This window comes from Seriola aureovittata, chromosome 3 (assembly GCF_021018895.1).
Source record: "Seriola aureovittata isolate HTS-2021-v1 ecotype China chromosome 3, ASM2101889v1, whole genome shotgun sequence".
NCBI lineage: Eukaryota > Metazoa > Chordata > Actinopteri > Carangiformes > Carangidae > Seriola > Seriola aureovittata.
In genome coordinates, this window is record NC_079366.1 from 7,020,102 (window position 1) to 7,045,198 (window position 25,097).

General features: G+C 43.5%; 1 protein-coding gene across 3 annotated transcripts; it reads left to right on the forward strand.

Annotated features, from left to right (window-relative positions):
• The first annotated feature begins 666 nt into the window (after window positions 1–666).
• pcdh10a (protocadherin 10a) lies at window positions 667–21,216 on the forward strand. Of its 3 annotated transcripts, none has more exons than XM_056372502.1 (5): window positions 667–3,770; window positions 5,111–5,169; window positions 5,767–5,873; window positions 17,059–17,442; window positions 19,506–21,216. In XM_056372502.1, exons 1-5 carry the CDS (start codon window positions 1,224–1,226, stop codon window positions 19,523–19,525), a joined length of 3,117 nt encoding a protein of 1,038 aa, XP_056228477.1. In that variant the 5' UTR covers window positions 667–1,223; the 3' UTR covers window positions 19,526–21,216. The 3 variants fall into 3 exon arrangements, with proteins under 3 accessions (XP_056228477.1, XP_056228478.1, XP_056228476.1); XM_056372503.1 differs by having other exon boundaries at window positions 17,059–17,219; XM_056372501.1 differs by lacking the exon at window positions 19,506–21,216 and having other exon boundaries at window positions 17,059–17,829.
• Window positions 21,217–25,097: the final 3,881 nt, after the last annotated feature.

Sequence of the window (25,097 nt, forward strand, 5' to 3'; positions counted from 1 at the left end):
TAAGGTATTGCGTCACTAGCTGTCTTTACTTGCGCAGGCTCTTTGCATGGTGGTCTTTGGCTGTGGGCATCCTTGCTACAATCTGACTCATACATTTGTATCAGAGCGGAGCTTTGATATCAACTGTTGAAATAATTGCGTCAAGGGCACCTCATGAACCATCATGGTGCTTTATTTAGCAAACTGGCAGCCATTTGTTACACTGGGGGAAAAACACACACACACACACACACACACACACACACATAAAACAACCAGGGTCACGATAAACACTGGCACTTTTTTTCTTTTATCCCCCCACTAATATAATATTTCAGGAACACCAGCATTCCCATGGCAGCTGCAATATTATCCTGCACACAGCCCCCGCCGATGCCAAATGTCACCCGCTATTATTCGACTTTCTTAATTCACTGGGTGTGTAAAACATTTAATTTCCCTGCTACAACTGAGGCTGGGCCTGGAGGAGAGAGGGGAGAAGAGGAGAAGAGAGAGGAGCGCAGCGGCACTTAACTGGTTTTGTTATGAGGGCCCGATGTGTGCTCTGGCTGGCGTTGCAGAGCCCCAATCAGGTGCCATTACACCCGGTGTTTGAGAATACCATTGGCTGGTGGGGAAAGGAGCTGTGCGCAAAACCAACCCCGCTGCTCACACTCGCCTTACAGAAGCCGAGCTGAGAACATCATCCGCTTTGAGCGCTTAGGCGCAGTGATTACATCCTCACAGAGAGAGATAGAGAGAAAGTCCTGTTATTCGCCACTCTTTATTCAGAAGTTGCATTCGTTATAGATTTCGGCGCTGCGTAAATAGGAGGTTTTTGTTTTGTTTTTGCTTTCTTTTTTTCTGCCTGTGTGGAATTTCCTGCTTTGTTTTGTGACTTTCTGTGAAGAAGGGGCAGTCTGTTCTGTGCACAGGGAGTGTTGGCTACGCGTCCTGGCTCCAGCCTGCAATGTTTGCGCTGACGCCAAAACTCACAGACCGGTGCAGAATTGATTAAAACAGAGAAGCTCGGATCAAATGGCTGTGCTTTTCACAGCTGAAACGACACAATGTTCCACTGACCCGAGGCAGAGGAGAGGAATTTTAGAATCGGGCAGCCTTGTTGCTGTTTATTTCACTGCCTTTTTACGGACAGAGGAGATGGGAAATGCTAATTTCTTGTGAGAAAAAGGAATAACACTTTTTTTTTCGTCTTCAAGTGCACTTTGAGAGAGGCAGAGGAGATGATTTGGTTAATATTCCTGCTCTCCATCCTGGATGGAGCTGTCTCTCAGCTACATTACTCCGTGCCAGAGGAGCAGGAACCTGGCTCTGTGGTTGGGAATATTGCAGAGGATTTGGGGCTGGACATTACCAAACTTTCTGCTCGCCGCTTTCAGACGGTGCCTAGTTCACGGACACCTTATCTGGAGGTGAACTTAGAAAACGGTGCGCTCGTGGTGAAGGAGAAAATTGACCGGGAAGAAATCTGTAAGCAGACCATCCCATGCCTATTGCACCTGGAGGTGTTTCTGGAGAACCCGCTGGAGCTCTTTCGCGTGGAGATTGAGGTGATGGATATCAACGACAATCCACCTAGCTTTCCCGAGACAGACATTTCCGTGGAGATATCGGAGAGCGCCATCCCCGGGACCCGTTTCCCGGTGGAGAACGCCTTCGACCCTGACGTGGGCACAAACGCGCTCAGCACATATGCCATAACGACTAATAACTATTTTTACCTTGACGTGCAGACACAGAGCGACGGGAACAAGTTTGCAGAGCTGGTGCTGGAGAAGCCGCTGGACAGGGAGCAGCAGGCGGTGCACCGCTATGTGCTGACGGCTGTGGATGGGGGCATCCCGCAGCGGACCGGGACGGCTCTCCTGGTCGTTAAAGTTCTGGACTCTAATGATAACGCGCCCACGTTTGACCAGTCTGTGTACACTGTTAACCTGCGGGAAAACTCCCCCGTGGGCACTCTGGTCATTCAGCTCAACGCCACGGATGTTGACGAGGGACAAAACGGGGAAATTGTTTATTCTTTCAGCAGCCACAACGCTCCGCGGATAAAGGACTTATTCAACATTGATGCCAGAACAGGTAGGATCGAGGTGGCGGGGGAGGTGGACTATGAAGAGAGCAACACGCACCAGATTTATGTCCAGGCTAAAGATCTGGGGGCCAATGCGGTCCCTGCGCATTGCAAAGTGCTGGTCAAACTCGTGGACGTGAACGACAACACGCCAGAGATCGGTTTCAGCACTGTGACCGAGTCCGTGAGCGAGCAGGACGCCCCGGGCACCGTGCTCGCACTGTTCAGCGTCTCAGACCGGGACTCCGGTGAAAACGGACAAATGAGCTGCGAGATATTAGGAGATGTTCCTTTCAAGCTGAAATCCTCTTTTAAAAACTACTACACCATCGTCACGGACGGACCGCTGGACAGAGAGAACACAGACTCGTACACCATCACTGTGGTGGCCAAAGACAAGGGTCAGCCCTCACTCGCCACCAGCAAGTCCATTAAAGTGCACGTCTCCGATGAGAATGACAATGCGCCCCGTTTTACGCAGGCTGTGTATGATGTGTATGTAACTGAGAATAATGTGCCTGGTGCTTTCATTCACGCTGTGAGCGCGTTGGACCCTGATATAGGACAAAACGCTCTTATTACCTACTCCATATTGGAGTGTGACATACAGGGCATGTCTGTGGACACGTATGTGTCCATAAACCAGGACACCGGCTACCTTTACGCGCTGCGCTCTTTTGATTACGAGCAGCTGAAGGAGTTTAGCTTCATGGTCCAGGCTAAAGACTCGGGTGCTGCCGAGCTCTTCTCTAATGCCACTGTAAACGTAATCATAGTTGACCAAAATGATAACGCTCCCACTGTGATAGCCCCCATCGGTAAAAACGGCACCGCCAAAGAGCACTTGCCGCGCTCTGCGGAGCCCGGATACCTGGTGACGCGCATTGTGGCCATGGATGCGGATGATGGCGAGAACGCACGGCTGTCCTACAGCATCCTGCGGGGCAACGAGATGGAGATGTTCCGCATGGACTGGAGGACAGGAGAGCTAAGGACAGCCCGCAGGATCTCTCCCAAGCGGGACCTGCAGGGCTACTACGACCTGCTGATCGAAGTTAGGGACCACGGGCAGCCCCCGCTCTCCTCCTCTGCCAGTGTGAGTGTAATATTAGTGGACAGTGTGGTCGAAGGCCGCAGCGGGGATCGCGGCTCGGCCTCCAAGGCAAAGGAGACCTCCCTTGACCTCACCCTCATTCTCATCATCGCCCTGGGCTCCGTTTCTTTCATCTTCCTCCTGGCCATGATTGTGCTGGCCGTGCGCTGCCAAAAGGACAAGACGCTCAACCTGTACACGTGCCTGCTGGCCGGTGACTGCTGCCTGTGCTGCAGCTCCTGTTGCAGCAGACAGGCTCGCGGCCGGAAACAGAAGAAACTGAGTAAATCCGACATCATGTTAGTTCAGAGCACCAACGTGACATCAGGGGTCGGGCCAGTGGGGCAGGTGCCCGTGGAGGAGTCTGGTGTGGGCGGCGTGGGAGGGGGCTTCGGTTCCCACCACCACCAGAACCAGAACTCCTACTGCTACCAGGTGTGTCTGACACCGGAGTCCGCCAAAACGGATCTCATGTTCCTCAAACCGTGCAGCCCCTCCCGCAGCACTGACACGGATCACACCAACCCCTGCGGCGCCATCGTCACGGGTTACAGTGACCAACAACCGGACATCATATCCAATGGCAGTATTCTCTCTAATGAGGTAAGAGAGGTCGGAATCAGCTGTTGTCGCCCGGGGCTCCACTCACCTACCCATCAGATGTATTAAAAGTGCACAAACCCGCAGTTTAAAGGGTTAACCTCATTTTAAAGCTCCTCCAGAAACCAACAGCTGTGTCCGCTTCATGTCAAAGCACGTTATCCATTCAGGTCACGCGGAGCAAAAGTCTCCGAGAGCATGGAAATGGTATCTGCTATTGACTTGGCTGTTCTGCTCAGTGGCCTTTAATCATTGTCATGCGTAATGGTGATGGGACGTGTCAGTGGCGAAATCTCGTGTGGCCTTTTAGTTTAATCGCAAAAGAATAAACGCTGTCAGACCAGCTTTTATGTCGCGCGCAACAGAGTCTGACAGATTTTGGCCATAAAGTGCTTATAATTTTCCAGTCAGGACACCAGGTTGGACGATACTTTATTTTATTTTTAATTCTGTGTTTGGTGATTTAATCTGACCTATATATTTAAAGCGAGCGCGCACAGATGGAGAGGGATTTTTTTTCTTTTTTTTTTTATGTATTCAAGATTTGGAAGATTTGGGTTACCTGTCTGGCAAGGCGTGGCACCGGTCATTACACTGAGTCAAATATGTAGATTTATGATCATTATAATGAAAGGGATGCACCATGGATAAGTACAACTCCAAGAATTTATCAGGAAGTTTGGGTAAAAAATTTGCCAAGAGCGCATCTCTTTCCGTGCAACACAGCTTGGTTACATCCGAAGACTTCCCTCCTCCCTCAGCACAGAACATTCAAGTCGATACACCCTACGCAAGTTGTAGAGTTTTGGGTGTAAAATATCATCAGAGGAAGCGAGGAGTGACTTAACGGCCCTGTCTTGTGCTCAGTCTGTGCGCTCTGCTGGGGGAGATGTGTTGGTTGGTTTGGGGTTGGGGGGTTTGTGTGCTTTTTTGTTGATTGCGGCGCGGCTGGAGAGGAGCCAGACAGCCAGTCACAGCCTTGCCTTTTGCTATGCGTTAAATATTCCGTTCACGACCCAGCACGGCAGCACCGTGAACAAAGGTTGTTCAGTCTTAGCATCGGGCGGCTCAATCATTTACGCATTCAATCGCCTCCCTAACCCACTCTCCCCTGCTCTCGTCTCCTCTCGCCCACTCACTCACCAAGTGGATGCGCGCATCGTCGGTTCCCCGCCTCGTGCTGCCACAGCTTCTTCTCACACAGTAACACACTGACAACAATATATGCATATATGTTCACATTTGTCTCTCTCTTTTAGTAACGCACCTCCTCCTTTAAAGTCTGTTAATGTGTCTGTCTTGCATTAAAAGTGATCGAACGTGTGTTTCTGTGGGTTTTCCAGACGAAACACCAACGAGCAGAACTCAGCTATCTGGTGGACAGACCCAGACGTGTCAACAGGTAGTGAAGAGCACACATTCTTTCTCTCTCTCTCTCTCTCTCACACGCACGCACGCACGCGCGCGCGCGCACACACACACGCACACACACCCCAGTGAATCACATACCATCCACCATCAGAGGACCTCTAAGATCTAATCGGCCTCGTGGATCCACAACCTGTTCACATATCTGTAAAATTGAATATTACACCCATCAGTATGAACCCCGTATATTCCGCATCGTTAATTGTGGCTTTGAGAGGCTACATGGTTCCCAGTGTATCCATAACGTTCATCTTCAATTTGGCATCAGTCCCATAACTGACAGAGCAGCGCCTATTAAAGCCCTAATGCTGGATTTCATTACATGCCATGTGTAACATCCAATTTAGACTCTTGACGGCCACCGTGACTGTATTAATGTGGTGTTGATTTCTGATTCTCCCTCTCTTTCTCTGTCTCTCTGCCCCTCATTAAATCCTCCTCCTCCTCTCCCTTCGTCTGCCCCCTTTCCCAATATTGTGTCTTGACCCCTCTCTCTCTCTGCCCTCTTCATTATTCTCATACCTATTTCTCCTCCTCCTCCTCTGTATGTGCTGTCCCCTGCTTCCTCCAGCTCGGCATTCCAAGAAGCAGACATCGTCAGCTCCAAAGACAGTGGTCACGGTGACAGCGAGCAGGGCGACAGTGACCACGATGCCACCAACCGGGGTCATTCCGCCGGTGAGTTCCCCCCTCTCCCCTCCCCTCCCCTTTACAGCACATAATTAGACTGTCATTTCAGTGCTCTCTCACACACACACACACACACACACACACACACACACACACACACACACACACACACACACTCACACGCACACACACACACACACAAACACACACACACACACACACACACATACCTCCCGTTTTAGTTTTCAGTTGTGTGTGTTTGCGATTGTGAATGGGATAATGCTGAATTGTTGGTGCGGACCGGTGACTTTTAATTTCCTTAATTTGAGAGTGTGCGAAGGCCTGGGCTCCGGGGTTGCTGGCTGGCTGGCTGGCTGGCCCAGAGGTGTTGATTGTATTTCACACCCGGATGAAAGGGAGGAAAATTTGGAATTGTCTTTTCTTTCTGTCTTTCTCTCTTTGACTCTTGCTTTCAGATCCACCCCTCTATTTCCAACCCCATTGCTGATTCACTGAGTGGTACTGAAAGGACAGCGACTCGCAGCGAGGCAGTGCCGAGGCCTGTAGTGCTTTAGTGGCACAAATCAATAGGCTCACTCGAGTGAAAGGAAAAGGCATGGAAGCTAAAGTGATATAATGAGATGCATTTCAATCAGCCCCGCAGTTGGTGTATTGTACTGGCTTTGTTGGTTATAGAGTCAGCTGATCAAACACATTAGCAGCTTTTGTATTCTTTGTATTTGTCAGCCCAAATCCTGTCGCTTTGGCATAAGTTAAAGGAAAGGTAAAATATTGGAATTAGAAAACCTTTCCCCGTCCTCACTCTCACTTCAGGTTTATTTACTGACTCCCATTTCTCTCCTGCACTTTACAGTGCACTAGATTTTTTTAGACAAGGCTTTTGGTCTTATCGTAAGCCTCCGCTTGTTCTCTCTAAAATTCTATTAGGTTAGTACCTGTTTATTGATCAAAGTGGAGTCAGACAAAAAGCGGAGCGATACAAAATCTCATTTCATATTGAATTGCCCTTTCCCTCTGAAGGATTGTTCCACACGGCTTGTGTAAGACCCCTGCCTAGACCGGAACCTGCCAAATATCATATCAGTGCTGGGAATACAAATAGAGCAGATTAGATAGGTGTTGCAGGATGGTGAATGGTCCTCATCAGGCTTTGCAGTGTTTGATATTATTAATGAACCAAGCCAAAATAGAGAGCCAATGTGCAGCAGCGGTAGTGTCACTCCCTGCCCTCGCTGATGAAACAGGCTGCGAAGGTCAAACTGTGCGAGACTGAAATGCAGAATTGGAAGAAATCCAAAGGCTCCATTCTTTTTTCCATCAAGAACACATTGTTTTGTGAAATAAATATTAACTGAGGATGTTCTGAGTTGGATACCTTACATCAGAATGTGATCCATGCATATGTGGAACGGTACAGTCATGCGGAGTTTGGCTGCATTTCCACTCAACAGAGCAGAAACACACACACACACACACACACACACACACACACACACACACACACCAAAGGGGAGGGAGAACATAGAACATGCACTATGGCTATGAATAAGTGCTATGCATTTAGCACATTCAGCCAGCAGGTAACCCCGGGCTTTAATGAGAAATCATCCATGACATGATATTCAAGGACAGGCCTGTGAATGCATTTAAAAATTGATCATATGTGGAATATTGTCTTGAATTCCTTCTTGCCGGTTCACTAGCGCAGTTAGAGGATCGCATTTATGAACCAATATCACGTGTCCTCAGCTTGGCTTGGCTCCGAGAGTGCTCATTTGGCACTAGCCTGTTGGTTCTGTACTCTGTATTTCATATGAAGAAAGCCACATTTGTTCCTCATGTTGGATTTAGAAGGGAACAGCTTACCACTCCATGGGAGGTAATATCACACGACTGGTATTTTGGAAAGAGGGACACTTGAGTTCCTCAGACTTCTGTAAACAAAACCAGACGCTGTGTGTGTGTGTGTGTTTGTGTGTGGGTGTAAAGGTATACCATTGTCTGATTGTAGGTGTATACATGATACCTGTATGTAATCAGCTTGTGTGTGTGCATGTATGTGTGTGTTCTGAGTAGAAGAAAACAAGGCTCGCGATGATGTCTGTATTGAAAAGGAGTTTTCCTTTGAGACGGTGCTCTGGGAAGCTTAAATGAGATTCAGTTTAAGAGGAGAGAGTGGTAGCTAGTGCTTGGCACTCTGCCAGGTGTATATTGCCTCTACATAGACATACTCATTGCTCATTTATGTCTCAGTATGTATATGTGTGACTTTTTTTTTTTTTTTTTACGGTGTAAATATGTGGAGGATATAGGAGAACACGGTTGGTTGTCTCATGTGGATTGTATGCTATGCTTTGTGTATGTTATTGTCAGCAGTTGTTTGGATGAGTTTTGTGCTGAGTGCATGTTCTTAAGTAGAGAGCCAAACTGCACAAGCCTGAGCCAAGACTATGTATAGACCACATGTATTTTCGTGTCATTCTGCGGCAATTGTGTGCATAAGTAAATCCATGTGTGCAAATGCATATGCACTGTTATATTTAGCCTGCATGTAAATATACTTGCATTCTGTGTGTGTGTGTGTGTGTGTGTTTCTGACACACACATATTCTCTTTCAGGGTTTGTGGCAGGGTCTCATCCTTCATTCTGTCTCCCCCACACGTTGGCTCTCCGCAACACTCGGCTGATCAGTAATTCATTTCCAGAACCTTTGCATAGCAATTATCAAAGGAGGGTTAGAGGCAAGGTTTCCTCGCGGGACAGCGTAGCGCACTCTCCCTTTTGGTGCACCTCGGAATATTTCAAATCAAGAGGAAACCATTTCCAGTTGGCATATCATCAACTACACCTGCCGTAGCTTCCCGCTCGGCCGCTCGTCTGACACTTTAGAAAATAAGTCTCCTGACGTGGTTTTAAATCAAAGGGACACTGCCTGTGAGGCTGGGATATCACCGGATACCTTTAAAAAGTGGGCAAATGGCTTTTCTGATAGCAGCATGTCTGGAGTGAGGCACCGCTGCGTCAGGAGCCAAAGCGCTATTGATTGACTGCTACACCTTTTACTCCCTCAAAACCTCAATTTTTTTTCAGTTGTTTGATTCATATTAGACACTGTTTTCCTCATTATTTCCCTCATCATCTTAATAGGAGATGGCGGGAAGAGTGAGCAAGCAAAACAAAAAAGGTGACAGATAAGACGGTATAAAATATTCATCAGTGAAAAAATTTGGCATCTCAGAAACATTCGATCAGCTGTGAGAGGCTGCGTGACGGGTGGGAGACTGGAAACGATCATTATCATGACGTTTGTTTTGGTGAGAACAACAGCCGTGACAAATGGGACAATTAAATCACTGTGGCAATGGTGTATTAGATGGCTGATTATGAATTAGCGGTGGGCACCATGTTGCAGTTTCCCATGTCAGTGAGCTGTCAGAGGAATTTAGCTTACAAGGTTTTGAAGCACCCTCCTCTCAGGGCCGAGATACTGACAGAGCGGGGGCTGTAGAATCAACGATTGGTACAGAAATATTGATTTGTGTCAAAATAATATGACATATATTAATGTCAGTGATTCCAGGGACCATGGAGAACATCTCAGGTTTAGTTCAAAAGCTCAAATTATCAAAACAATTAGCAGACCTTGCTGAGTATGAAGAAAAAGACGTTGGAAAAAAAAAAAACACTTAAAAGACAATAACTTTGCTTATATAAAATCGCAAAAACAGGTCACAGTTTAGAAAACCTTTCAGTCAGGAAAAAAAAACCTTGAGTTCTGCAGTTGAAAGAGTAACATCAGACTAACAACTCATTTAATATTTTACTTGATGAGCTGTTTTGTCTCATATATGTCAGAAAATAGTTAAAAATGCTTCCCAAAATTTGCCAGTTTTATTTCATCAACAGTCGGAACCTAAAGTATCATGTTAGATAAAGAAGAGCTGCAAATTCTCACGCGTGAGGAGCTGGAGCTGGTATTGCAGCTTGGGAGAGATGTGACATGGTGACATGGTGATCAAGATGCACATAAAACATAAGCTCACACTTAAGTCTTCAAACCCCACTAGCAGAGGATAGTATAAAAATACCTCACTGTGACATGAAACAGTAAAAATCTATTACAGCAAATAGGATAAAAACATTGCCTCGATAAAAAATCAATTTGAATTTTGCCTGGAACAGGTGGAGATGTCTCCTCTTCTAAACTGACCGCTTTGTTAAATATCAATAAAAGTCATAGCAGAGAAAGGGGAACAATCAATTCATTTGATTAACTAATTGACTAGACTGTTTAGATTCCTGCAACACGACTTTTTCATCTCAAACTCAGCAGAAAAGGAAAAAAAAAAAAATCTCTTTCTCGCATGACCTCTGTATAGCATAGTTAAGGTAGATGGAAAAGTGTATTCACTTCTTCAACTTGCTGAGTTTTATGTGAAAATGAATCAAAACCACAATTAGAACATGTCTTGTAATGATTACCTATACATTGAAACATCATGCCGAGTGCCTTGATGAATGTGCTCTTGATATATATAGGCTGAGCCTCATGAATGAACTGAATGGCAGATTAAGTGTTCCAAACCCTGAATAGGTTGGAAAAGATGACACAAGCATCCTCTCTTACTGCACTGGTGCATATGAATGTTCCTCAACTCAGCTGAAAACATGGAATCATTAAGTGAAAAGCTGTGTATTCATTGCCTCAGACAGGGGCCTTAGATATTTGTTACTGAGGTGAAACATAAGGCTGTAAGACTAATGGAAATGCAGCAAAGTCCTGGGAGTCATAAAGATGCTTTGGCCATGAGTAACACACACATCATCCTTTCTGCCCAGAGATTTAACATCAGTGAACATCTGCTCCAGCCAGGTTGCAGTGCTACACTTCCAACAAAAACATGAAAATATGAGGTCAAGATACGTGTTCGTAATACAGAAAGGGATATGTGACTAGTAGCTTCATTTCCATTGTTCTTTAATGCGATCCAGTTCCCCAGAACAATAACCCCATCACTTCTGTGCACATTCGCGTCAGTATATGAGTAAGCATGCACTGGAGAATTCCAGTTTATCACAACTTGGCTATTGGCTTATTTTGCACTATAAGCAACATTGTACTCACCAAGCTAACTGCTGAGATGTTGGGATGCAGTTGTGGGCAACTCACAGGTTTTAAGGTAACTGCCATGTTACCCAAACCTATTAAGAAGAGGAAACAAAGGCGCATCACTGCACAGATTTTTAATGTAATGAGAAATTGTCTCAGTTTTTCTTCCAAGAAATGTGATACAGTTCACTGGTTTCCAACCCTGTCCAAAGAAATTCACTACTTAGCTACTCAGTCTGCGTTCCTGTTACTGCTGCAGTCACCTAACTAAATAAAATGAAGCCATTATAGAGTTTATATATGTTATAATATCCAAAAGTTAGCCTAGCCTAGTGTTTGCTATGGTCTCAAGAAAGTTGCTAATATGGTTTAGTTAATCTGACGCACATTAGCTTGTACACCAGACTTCCTGTAGCAGTTTCACTGTATTACCTTTTATTCTGCTGAGTACAATGTTCACAGAAGTGATGGCCAGGACAGAGAAGATAAATACCACAGTTGTAATAAATCATAATTATGCTTAAATGGGGCAGTCAGAAGGTCTCAGTGAGGTATTGTCTGATCAAGGCTGCATACTACAACACGCGGCATTCAAAGAGCAGACCCAGTGATGAAAAGCATACAAACCAGAGGTCATCTAGAAGCTTCGCTCTAACAATATATAAGGGGCCATATTAATCAAACGGACAATGTTGGGGCAGGCGGCCATCTTGGCTCTCCTTCCCAGCCCAGTTGCCGTGTAACAAACATTGAAAATGGTAGCTGCCTCTCAGAGACTCAGAACAATTTCTCTGTCTGTCATTACTGGATATGGTGGGAGCCATATTGCTCTGTTTTGGCCCTGGGAGGTCTCTGGTTTACTCATCACAGCCTCACTGGCCAACTCGTACAAGGAAGCTATGCTACTCCCCTGCCGTCCTGAGCTGCTGTCCAAATATTGACGTTTGTGTCTGTATTCTCTGCGGAACAGTGGAGGACAAGATGAAAAACAGAGGTATAGATAGAAGACACCCTCTACCTGGGGGAGTGTTTTCTCTTTTTTCTTTTTCTTTTCTTTTCTTTTCTTTTTTTGAGAGAAAACAAGATAACGACAGAGGTAGAAACGGGCGCAGAGGATTAAATGTGAGCAGAAATAACAAGAGACAGAGAGAGAGGGAACGCGACACAGAAGGACTAATAGAGACAGAAAGAGGGACACAGACAGATGAATGAGTGCAGGGAGGGAGTGACTGCAAACCTGAGTGCAGCAGATATATACCCACAAAGTGAATTCAAACATGGGGCTTATGTTTTCCCTGGATTTGTTTTCCTTCATTTCTCCGCTCCCAGTTGCTGGATGTATGTCAGGCGGTGCAATTAGTCAAATCACACGACGTGGGATTTCGGAAACACGCAGAGATGTAATGGAAAAAAAAAAGAACAGAAATGCTGATTGCTTATTAGCAAGTAGATTGTGTTTGCATTATGTAGCATCGTTTACATCTCCTTGTGTGTGTGCGTGTGTGTGTGTGTGTGTGTTGTGTGTGTGTGTGTGTGTGCGTGTTCTTCCTGCCTGATGAGGTCACGATGAGAGATAGGGCTGCTGGCAGGGCCTGTCATTGCCAGTCACTGTTCTGGTTGTTGTTTTGCTTCCTGCCCGAGGAAGAAAAGGTGCTTTGTGAGGATCAACAGCCACTGGGTGTTATGTGCGCGTGGCCTGTCTCTCTGTTTACTTGTGTACATTTACATATCTCCACATTAAGAGAGTATTTTTAAACGTACATGTGTGTGTGTGTGTGTGTGTGTGTGTGTGTGTGTGCTCACAGACATATGTGTTGATGTAGCTTTTTTTTTTTTTTTTTTAAAGAGTGAGCCGCCAGGCAAAAATCACTGAGTAGTTTGGAAGCTAGTGACAAGAGTTTTTGGAGCCTGATGTACGGTAAACAGCGACTGCTGCAGACTATATTTACACATCATCTCCAGAGTACAATACGCCCTTGTGCCTGCTTAATAATATACTCAGATATGAGAGATATGGAACAAAGTGAGCCCTCTCTTAATCCGTCGACATTAACTCTATCTCCATGCATGTCTGTGTGCTTTCTGCATTGCTGCTTGTGTGTTTGGTTTTGCATGTGTGCTTCTATCTTTTGACTCATTTGTTTGTACACGTAGGAGCGTGGGCACTGTGGCTACCAACCACTTTATCTGCCACAGAGATGATTGGAGGGCCTAAGGTCAACACCCTTGTGTGTCCGAGAAGGAAATTCATTTGCAAAAAAGTCTGTTAAAAGGCTAAAGGCTAACTTAAAGATAAGAATTAACAGAAACTGCTGGAATTAAATGCCCCCAGCCTTTAAAGGCAGCATAAATATACATTAGATCCCAGGGTGAATGGGAGGGTAAATGCAAGTAAAACGCCACTCAAAAATCGGATCTAGTATTTACACAGACCTCCCAGTGTAGCTTTCCCACCCGGTTCTGGTGAAAATTTTAGAGATTCTTGTTGTGTTCTCCACCTGATCACGGTCTCTCTCGGTGAGAACAGAGCTGCTGCTGACGCACAGCCCACACTAGCTGCTAGGTGGTGATGAAAACAAACGAAGCCCTTGGCAGCAGAAGCACTGAACGGTGCTGATTCTGCGGGCCAGACAGGAAAGACAGAGGTAAACGGACCAAATCTGACACCTGACATATTCAAAACTCGCTGAATCGATCACAAAATGTTAAATAAAATACAGAGGAAAGTGTCTGTCAGCCCTTATATGCAGTTATTTTTTTCTCTGTGCGTATTTTTTTCCTGGAAAATTGCACTTTAATCCTCGGTTGATATAATTAACTTGATCAAAGTTTAAGCATTATTTCACATCTGCATTTTTCTTACATTCTCCACATTTATTCTTATTCATTATTAAAGGCTCCAGCCCCACTTGACCCTGAACAGTTAGATAAGAGGGTATAGAAAGTGGAGGGCTGGGTGGATGTCACAAACACTCCCGTATGAAAGGGTTTAAATAGATAAAAGCTAATTTTTAATTGGAGATTTTTAATTTCTGGTACTTAAAATCTAAATCCTCCCCCTCTCTGCCCACCTCTGTCTAACCCCTCTTCCCATCTCCATCTGCAAGGCCCGGGTCTCCCCCTTTCTTTTCTGGCCATTGCTCTTTCCATCTGTGATTGCCTGGGTCTTCCCTCCCCTTCCTTATGGTTCCCGCAGTCTTGCTGCTTCTCCTGCCTGCTGTCTCGCTGTCTGTGAAATCTGTGACTCCCCCCGTCTGTTTGGCCCTCGCTGTCTCTTGTCTGTGAGCTTCGTGTCTCCTCTGGCCTCTCTGGTCACTGCACAGTCTTGTTGCGTGTCTCGCACCCCGTGAGGCCTGAATTAGCAATGCGATTAGATCCACACAATGCACACAAACACACACACAAAAAAAACAAACAACAACAAATCAGCCACAGTAGCTCTTAAACAAGGTGTTGACAGCACTGCTGTTAATAATATATGGTATTTACATGTCACTGGATGACATTTACAATTAGAATAACTGGTGATAGTGTAATAAATCGTCTGTCTTTCTGCTCTCCTCTTCCTCCATTGTTACATTTAAGTTATATTCATCTCACATTTTCCTTAAATGTCTTACATGTAAGAAATTATAATGAAATTGATTATCATAATACTTCCCATGATAATGGTGGAATAACAAAACGTAAAGACCTCTGCCTGAGTGTTGCACTAACGCTGCTTAATTCATGTTTCATGTCCTTGATAGAGATGATAACTAATGCTGTATTTACACATTCAGTACAAAGAGCTCTGTGCTTTGCTGATGTATTTTGACAGATGTTCTATCCGTCTGTAATATTAACAGTGACTAAAAATACAGACTCAATTATATGTCTGTTTAAATCAGAGAAAGACATGGACGAGGTGAAATTACTTTTTCTGCCTTGAATTGTGTCTGCAGGTAGACGTGTAGCTCGAGAAGCAAAACCCAGGGCGAGCTGTGCACAACTCGCTGCTGCTCCCTAATCTCATTGCTCTGAGCGCTCAGTAATGACTGAAGCCGACTCACATGAGCATATCAACATTTTTTATCGTGTCCTCCCTTCTCTCGTCTGGACGACGGTGGCTGGACAGTAAAGGGACAATGTTTCGAGATATTTATTAAGAAAATCAACCAGGAGCGTTAAACAGGAGAGGGGCAATAAAAGGATTTCAAAAAGTCAGGGAGACGTGTCCCCCTATTACATCCTTCCCAAGAAGACCAGTTGATTTTATCTTCCCACAATAATGCAGAGCTTCACATACACTGGTCCGTATGTATTTTTTGCAGTTTTAGTCTCAGAATTGTTAAACTGGCATCATACTGCAGGAGCACGTCTGAATTTTTCACAAAGCTTTCAGTCTGACGGAATAAACAAAAAGAACCTTGACACTGTGCACCGTTGTATTTATGACCAGTAACACTTTTTTTTCTCTTCTCTTGCCTCTTTCATTGTGGGCAAACATAATCCATAATCCATGACAGGCTGATGTTTGGAGATTTAGTGTTAATATGTGGGGGGGTGGGGGTTGGGGGGGGTGGAAGGAAGGAATGGAAATTTATTTGTCTTTGCTTGAAGCTGCAGGTCGAGGTGAAGCTGCCACAGAACAAACACAGACCTTATATTATGCCGGATTAGATTAAGTTACTATTTTACTTCATTGGGGGTGGTTGTATTGATCTGTTCTGATTATTAAAAGCAATACACAGTATTCCTCGACCACCGCTCTCTGTCTCTGTGTATAAATACTCTGCCTGAGCTCATCTGTCTTTAGCGTAATATATATTGATATGTATATGCTTGTATTACCTTGTTTTCTGTGTGTGTGTGTGTGTGTGTGTGTGTTTGTGCGCGCATGCTTTTAGTAATAGAGGAACAGTGGCATTATCAGTAGAATGGATCAGTAGAATAGATTTGTGTAAGTAGACCCTTTGATCTGAAGCCCCCTCAGCCTCAGGGAATTACAGATGACAGATCGTCTGCTTTCTTTGTTTCTCTCTCTCTCTCTGTCTCTCTCTCTTTTTTTTCTGCCTCTCTTTGCCTCATGTGTCTCTTTCCTCCTCTCACCCTAAACTGCACATTTTCCCGCTTTGATCGGGCCATTCCAACGCTTTCCCCACATCGTCCTGGCTCCGCTGGAAAACCAGGAAAAACTACACATCCAATCTGCACATGAGCGGAGAATGGCTGCAGGGTCTCATTACTGTGATGACTCTGTTCACGTCTCTTGTTCCTTTCTCTTGCCTTTTATAATCTCCCTCGTACTCCCCCCCCACCCCCCGTCCTCCTCTCTCTATTCTCTCTAAGAGAGTGTAATTAACATAACTGGTACCTCTTTCATGCTGGTCGTGTGTGCGCGTGAGTGCGTGTGTTATTCTATTATATCATTTCAGATGTTAATTTAATCTTTTTTTATGTTGATGTTTTGTTTTTGGCAGTAGCTCCGTGTCAATTACACACTTTGTCGGTTTGTATAGGGATGATTGACATTAGAGTGTGATTAAGCAGCCAGTGAATATTATGCTGGTTTTTGTGGCACATTTCTTAACATAATTGTCGTTTTTTTTTTTTTTTTGTGTGTATGTGTGTGTGTGTGTGTGCAAGGATGATGGAATATGGATTCCCATTTTGTCTCTTGGTGTTTGGGAATCAATTGTGAGTCTGAGGATGTTGATGTGGAGAGGGGGTGAAATGTTTTCGCAACACCACATCACTTTGATTGCACATTTCATTCGGAATGAATGAGGTGAGGAGGAAAACAAACAATTCGCTTCATCAATGTTGGCCTTGTCTCTTTGATGAATAGCTTTTGCTGCACTTTTTTTGCTTGCGACAGTGGCAAATGATTGCTAACTTGTGTTCTCTCTTCTGGTCTCTTTCTCTCATCTCCCCCCTCCATCTCGCCTTTCCACTCCAAATATCCGGGCCGCTTCTGTGCCAACGCTCCCTCTTCTTTTCTTTTCCATTTACTTATCATCCCCGTGTCTATAATCTTCCATCTGCGTTTCCACCCTTCCATTTCTCCTCACCTCATCCCGCTTCCTCTTTCCATCCCGCGGTCTGTGTCCTCTCTGCAGGTGCCGACCTGTTCTCCAACTGCACGGAGGAGTGCAAGGCCCTGGGCCACTCTGATCGCTGCTGGATGCCGTCGTTCGTGCCGTCCGACGGGCGCCAGGGGCCGGACTACCGAAGCAACCTGCATGTCCCCGGCATGGACGCCACGCTGCCCGACACTGAGGTACCCTCGTCTGTCAACCTCTCCGAGCAGCTCACCATGACCTCGTCCACCACCTCGTCCAACGATAGGTCATTCTCCACCTTTGGCAAGGACGGTCAAAGGTCACAGTCACACCACAGCCTTCACCATCACCTCAATCAGCAACAGCAGCAGTACAGCTCCAGCACGCTAGAGAGGAAAGAGTATGATAGGGGGACCCTACCGTACAAACCCACCTTTCTCTGTGAGTATCAGTATGAAAGTTCTCTGGGACCTTATGACTTTGGTCTGGTCCAGTACAGATACTAAAGGAGGGGACAATGAATCTGCCTCTTGATTCTGATCTGGACTTTTTATGTTGTTTATCAACTTTTATTTCTTCTATTTTTAAGGAGTTTTTAAAAGAAAAATACAGCTTTATGTTTTGTTGTATTGTTTGGTTTTATTTTTTGTTTTGTTTTTGTTTTTTTGTAAATTATAATTTCTTTTGTCGAATGTAAAATGTAATCTATTATTCCTAACTCCCCTTCTCCAAAACCCCCTTTGAAATTTTCAGTCTAACCCCATCCTAACTCTAAAGACTGTCTGTAATCATGTCTCCTATTCTAAAATAAACACAATTTGAATTGGACTCATGTTAAACGGCTGTGGCCCCTTTTTCTTTCTTTTTCCTTATCTCTAAATTTTACCCCCCTCAAAGTCCTTTTTATCTGATGCTCATATAAGTAAAGGTCACCAACACATGCACACTCCACCTTTCTATTCTCACCATCATTACACACATCCAATAAATCACTGTTCATGATTTAAACACACAATTTGAGTGTATAGAGAGGAAACAAATGCTAGATCATCTGTTGTGAAGGACATCTTTTTTTTTTTTTTTTCCATTTGCCGAACAACAAGCTGAAGCGCGATGACTTCCCTACTGAGTAGCTCGAAAGGTGAAACACACAGCCCACGCTTCTTCTCTCTCGCAAGGATTGAAGTCCATTTTGTTCTAAAAAGGTAGTCTGGAGTATCTATACTTGTTTGCCTGTGGATCAATACGTGACATAAAGAAGGGTGGGTGAGGTGGGCTGTCAACCAGGAGGTCAAGATTCCTCAGCTGGAAAAAGTCACATATCACAAGTTATTGTGTGAGAAAGGAGGGAAGCTATTACAATATAAAGCAAGTTTAATTTGGCAAATGAAACACTTTCACAATTCATCGCGGTAAAAAATTGAGTTTCCAGCCTGCATCTCTAAAGAAACTGAATGGGATTCTCTTCTGAAAAGGATGGCAGGACACTTCTTGCCGCTTTCAATTGCTTTCCAGGCTCCCACATTACATGAATATTCTATTAGCTCTAAGAGTAGTGAATGGATTTGATATACACATTCAGTAGAGAAGTCATTTCCAGTCAAGGCACCACCATGTTAAACACCATCCTCCATGATACTGCATGCTGACTGTGGGCTGTCTCTCAGGTAAACGATGAGCACCATAACCTGTTTTTTTTTTTGTTTTTTTTGTTTTATATGTTTTGTTTTCTTGTTTGCGACTTACCAAACAGAGCCAAACAATATTGCTCTTGCACATCAGGTCTGTGTTGAAAATAATTGGTATTTAGCCTTTAGGTACTAGAGCCTGCTTTGCTCCAAATATAGCTGCCTGCGCGTCTGCTCATCTCGTCTGCCTCCCAGGGTTTAGGATAAATGCACTCCACATTCACTCAGTCCAAAACTCACAACTTTATTTTATATCATTTTACTTTTTTTGATTTACGATTTCCCCCTTTTCTTTTTCCTGGTCTGTTGAAATTAATCGACCCCACGCTGCCACAGCAAAGGTTTTGTTGTTCATCAGTCTGTAAAAAATATGAGGATAGTCCCAGAGGCAGAGGCTCTATTAACCAACAGGCATCATGTTCTACTTTTAAAAATAGCACCGCATGCAACTACTGGCTACGGCAATGCTCTGATCACCAGGGTTGCCTTGATAAAGGGTTTATAAATGTTTAATGATCCATTTATAGATAATTAATGAAGCAATTAGTGCTCTGTGTATTTTCTATGCATGCATTATGTAGCCACCAAATTCTGAACATTTATCTTCACTGATGGACATGTTTTTACCCAATTCCCAAATTAGTTTTAGCATTATACTACGAGGACCAGCCTGTAGGGTATATAAATAGCTTCACAGAGAGTCCTTTGTGGCATGTATCCTTCAAGAGATGGTATTTCGAGCCGATTGTGTCACTAAAAAGTCTCGAGGGAAAGGGTGTCATTTGTCTTAACGAGTGTGTTTCTCTGTCTTTTCAGCCCGCAAAAGGATTTGCTAGCTCGTTCCACGTGGACCTGTCGGAGACAGCGTGAATTCCTACACCAGACCACCAACACTGATGCTATATACAGCGAAATAAAACTAAACAAACAGCAACCTGGACAACAGCAGCCTTGGTTAAACTTCATTATCTCGGGTGGCGAACTGTAACAAAGCCTTGGCAGTGGTCACCGAGGGAGGAAAGAAGAAATTAATACTGAGTAGCTGTAAACCTCTAGATATCTGAGGAGAAATCCAAGGCCTTATTCCTCTCAGCAGGACTGAGACCGAGGCCAAAACACTCGACACGTGAAGATATAAAATCATCAGCAGAAAGAAGAGGAGAACTGACGAAGAGAGGCCTGATTAACTCTCAGAGGTGTTTGGTTTTGTTTTTGACTGAGGAGTTAGCCTCTAGAGATCTGTGTGTGCCTGTTTACATGAAGAAAAAAAAAAACTAATGTTTCTGTACAAACTACAACCAACGTCACACGGAACCCTTTAGCTATTTCTATGGTCACCACTAAGCCAACTGTACAGAGACTGTGTTGGGGGAAATACGGAGACTGACAGCCAGAGTGAAAGCGAGAGACTGAGCGAGAGACAGACAATTAGACAGAGAGCGAGACAGCAGGTGTTGTACAGGTATGAAATGACAGAAAAAAAAGAAGGAAAAGGGGACAAGCAGAGATGATGTGCAGTACTATAAATTCTGTATCTCTGGTTTTTTGACTTGACTGTCTTTATATAACTTCTCTTTTTTGTTTCTGTTGTTCTTTCTGTGTGGTTAAAGTGTGCAGACTCTAACATATTCCAACTTACAGTTACAGACAGGAACATGCGCTCCGGAGCCGGGTTCAGTCCTCTTTCAATCTTAGCCACTTCAGGAAGGCAATTTTTAACAAATAAACACTGCATAAGAAAACGGGGTGAAAACAATCCCCGTGTTCGGTTTATCAATAAAATATCACAAATGAATGTTCTCATTTCTACACTAGAGACTAACAGTTTTCAAGTTCCTTCCTGAGCTGACTGCAGAGAAAGTGAAATGAGCCTTTACCAGGATGTGGTTCCCTTGATGCCATTGGCCTATACATAAACAATCAGACACATTCAGTGGTTTTTATCATGTGTGCAAAGTGTTTACTGTGCTATTTTAAAAAGCTTATAAATGAACATAAATCTATATATATAACTATATATATACAATATACTTTTTCTGAAAACTGTGTAACCATTGGTTAGTTTCCACACCTCATATTGTCATTCAATCTAATAATACAAAGTGCTACAAAATCAAGACTTGTATCGATTAAACCGGAGGAGGAGTGCTGCGGCCCAAAAAGCAAACCCCTTCACACAAACCATGGATTAAGTTGATGTTCTTATTTGATTGTTACTTTTCACTGTTTACAGACGCTGGGCCTTGTTGTGTGTAGCGAAGACACCAGTTGAGTTGTTTTGGCCTATTGTGTATTTTTACTAGCAGAATATGTGTTCATGTACAGGAAGGGGGACTATCACAACTGAGCTAGATATCAAAGGTTTTACAATCATACAAGAGAGGTATACTCAGATAAATATGAACATAAACAGACAATACATGGTGAGGTGCAATATGGCACACGTGCACACACACACACACGCACACACATGCACACACACACACACACAGGTCAAGTGGTGATAAATAAAGTGTCATTGAAGTTCTCTAATGTGTGTTTTGTCACGTTCACCTGGGAATAATATTATGTAAGTGATCAATAAAACATAACTAAGAGCCTGCAGTCATACCGGCGGCTCTGTGAGGCTGTACTTTGGCACAGGTGTGCTTCGAGCTAAATGCTAACATCGACATGATTACATGCTCACAAGGACAATAAAAACATGTTGTTGCTAAACATGTGTAATCTTTACCATCTTCTTCATCTTAGTTCGATGTGTTATCTTTTGCCAATTAGCAGTAAACACAAAGTACAGCTGAAGCTGATGGGAATGTTGATTACAGTTTTGAGCTCATGGTGGCACTAAAATGGGATCACAAACTTTGTGGACAAATTCCATCGCAACCCATCCAAAAAAAAAAACAAACAAGACTAGGTCAATCCTAGTATATGGCTGGACCACCTATGGTCAAATCCTAATTTTATAACCACAACTTCATCTGACAAAATCACCAAACACATAAAGTAAAGACAGAGACTGTGCTTTGATTTCAGCTATATTTACTGTTAAATAATCACTCAGAGAGAAAGTTAGAAAAGACAGAATATCTTTATTTAGTCTCTCACACAGCGCAAAGCCTCTGTCGGGGATCCACAACTGTTTAGCCTTTATTTACTTCAACTCCAGAATGTAACTTTTATTAGAGGGAGGTCTTTATTTCTAACTCCCTCTGTTAGACATGTAGAATTGGTCGTAGTGATATTTTAATACGAAATATCTTTTTCAGTCGCTCCCGTCTGCCATGTTAAAGTTACTACATTACATGTTTCAGATTTAAAGACCTCTAGTGTTTCAGTGGGCAAAAACCCTTTATTTTTTGACAGGGCTTTTATTGCTGCGCTGCAGTAAGAGTATTGTGTCATTTCCGGATGCTTGTGTTTCTATTGCTATTCACAATAGCTATTCTGCAAATTTTTTTAGCACCACTTTCCTCACCTGCTCTCCTGCTCTTGTTCAGTGTGTCTTATGTTTAATTATTCCTCTGCCTCCTTTAGTAATAATGATGCATGTAATGAAAGTCTTTTGTTTGCTGTAATGGAGGCGAGGCTCAGTGTACTTGAAGTGCTCCTCTGCTTCTCTGCAGTTCCCAAGCAGCCGGAAAACCAGAGTGGCTCGGTAGACTTCCCGTTACAAGAGGTGTAGCCCTAAGCCAGTCAGTGCGCTAAGTTGGCAACACTGCAGCTTGTTAACACCCCCCTATTAGACAGTGAGTCAGTCAGTCAGTGTCAGTCAGTAAGTAAGGGACATTCCAGATTATAGGGCTGACCCCGCTGTTATAGTCCAGCCAAAAACAACACAACACTGGCTGTAGATGAGAAGTTAGGTGGCCTGGGATGACATGAATTATTGTTTCAGTCCGCCCCTGCTGAGCTATTTCATTGCAGAAGGCAAAATTTGACCTGCTGTTCCAAGGATTCATCCTTTGGGGTCCATTAATATCAGTCCCAAATTCCATAGCAATCCATCCAATATATGTTGAAATATTTCAGTCTGGACCAAAGTGGCGGACTGGCTAACTGACTGATAACAGTTTGACATTACCATTCCTAGAACCACTGCTTGGCTAAAAATAATGTTGCAAACTTGCATTAAAGTGATTCCTTTGTTACAGTCAGGAAACCAGCTGTAGAAACATTCACAGCCAAAAGCAGCTTTTCAACATTTGAACAATTTGTCCCATCAATGAACCTGCTTAAAAACCTCAAAGAGACACTTCCGCTTCTTTCACTGGTGTTTTCAGAACATGAATTTTCATGAAGAGATATTCAGTTATCCCAAAAGAATCCTATGGACTTTCAAGATGTAATCGCCATGGTTGTGCTCTACTTTCCTCATTCCCTGACCTCAATAGCTCATCAAACAAAAAAATTAAAACTTTTCCGGTGCCTGTCACTTCAGCCTTCTGTCCATTTCCATCATAAACCACTGGTGCCATCCCCCTCAGCATCCCAATCCCACCCCTTCACTCCAGTGTGATCTTCACATGACCTGGCACAAGTTCACAGACACAAAAAGTAGAGGAAGAGCGCGGAGTCTGGTTACACTCCTGCAAATAAAGTTCTGGGTCATGGGGGAGACCCAGCAGGCCCTCACTTGACAGCCTAAAAAGAGAGACAATCTTAAGCTAGCCTTCTTTTACAAGCAGGAATACATGTGACTAATATGGTGGTTGCCTGGAATGGATGGCCTTTGAGGTTCTGATTAAAATCTCAGTCTTGAGTATGTTTATGTGTAAGACTGGAAAGGGGGTGGGGGGGTGGGGTGAAGAGTTTGGTTCAGCTTGGTAATAATGAGGTTAAGAAAGGTGGTAATATATTGATAAGAGGTAAAATCGATTACCCCGGTTTTTCATGAAAATATTTCCTTATATGAATAGTAATAACAGTAATACCCTGTTGTTGTGAAGATGATTATTACAAAACAAAAATGTAACATAAAAATCAATCAATTTTCAGTTTTCTTTTACATTGAACAAAAGTGCCAAACTGGTCAGCGCATCATTGTTAAAGAATTTACAGCCTAAAGTTAGACATTTCCAGAATTAGATGATGATAAACAAATAAATAAACAAGTCTAAAGGCTAGGCTATGCATGGAATAGTTCATATGCCATGTCTGCTGACAACAAGTGTTTATAGCTGTTCTGAATTGCCACGTGAAGGCAGTGTGAAAATCATAGTTCAGATGGGGATAAGGGTAAACATTTCCAACAGGCATTTATAGTTTTACACTGGTTTGTACACACAAAATTTCACAGAACTACTTGAGTACTTGTGAAAAAAAACAAAGCAGAAGAGAGAAATTCAAACAATGCCTACTTTCTCACCTCCGCACACCTGGTGCGCAATCAATGATTGAAGTGGGATATTTGGTTTTAGAAAGATACAAAAATTATTATGTCTTTATTTATACTCAAAATTCATTGAGGGCAAAGCTGTCATTTACAATGACATTGAGCAGATTCATTATAATAGGATAAAAAATTAATAAACAATGTAACAGCAAAATCAATTAAAACAGGTACAAACAAGTTAAATGGTTGTGTGGAGTGGATAAGTGCTTTAGTGAGTTCTAGGTGGATGATGCAAAGAAGTCAAATACAGTTCTTCCAAGCTCAGTATCAACTCGAGGGACATGGAGCATAAGTCCTGGTCATTAGTCCTGATGTGATGTGGTCAAGTGGATGAAACTAGCATGGAAGTAATATATGAAGGCAGCTTTCCATTAAGGACCTTGAAAATAAACAAACACATATGCAAATCACGCCTCTCAGAGATAGAGGTCCACCCCACCTTCTGTACTGGATGCAATGATGAGTGTTTTAAGCATCACCAGTAATGAACCTGAGAACAGAATGGTAGACAGCACCAAGGGGCTTTGGCATCACAGCTGAAGCATGCCTGTACAAGATGTCACCATAACCTAAAATCAATTTAAAAGATGTTGTCTCAACAAGGGTTTTTCTACAATGCAAGGGGAAGTATGATTTATTCCTAAAAAAAAAAGCCAATCTTTTAATTTACTCACCAAATTTGATACACGATTTTGAAAGGATAACTTCTCATCAATTCAAATGCCATGGCATTTTTATACCATGACTCTCTCAATATTGGTGCCACTTTCAGTGGTGATGATAGGATTGTTCAGATATATATTTTTGGCTTTGGAAAACACACTCATCTTTGATACCATCGAGTTGCAGCAGAAACAGTATAATTTATATAAAGAGTAAACAGAATAGGTCCTAAAACAGAACCTTGTGGGACACCTTTTGCTATATAAAGTGTTACGTGCATTTCAAATAACAATAGTGTAGCTGAAGACGGTGTTAAGCAGGACAGGAAGGTTTTTGTTTCTGGTCGACAA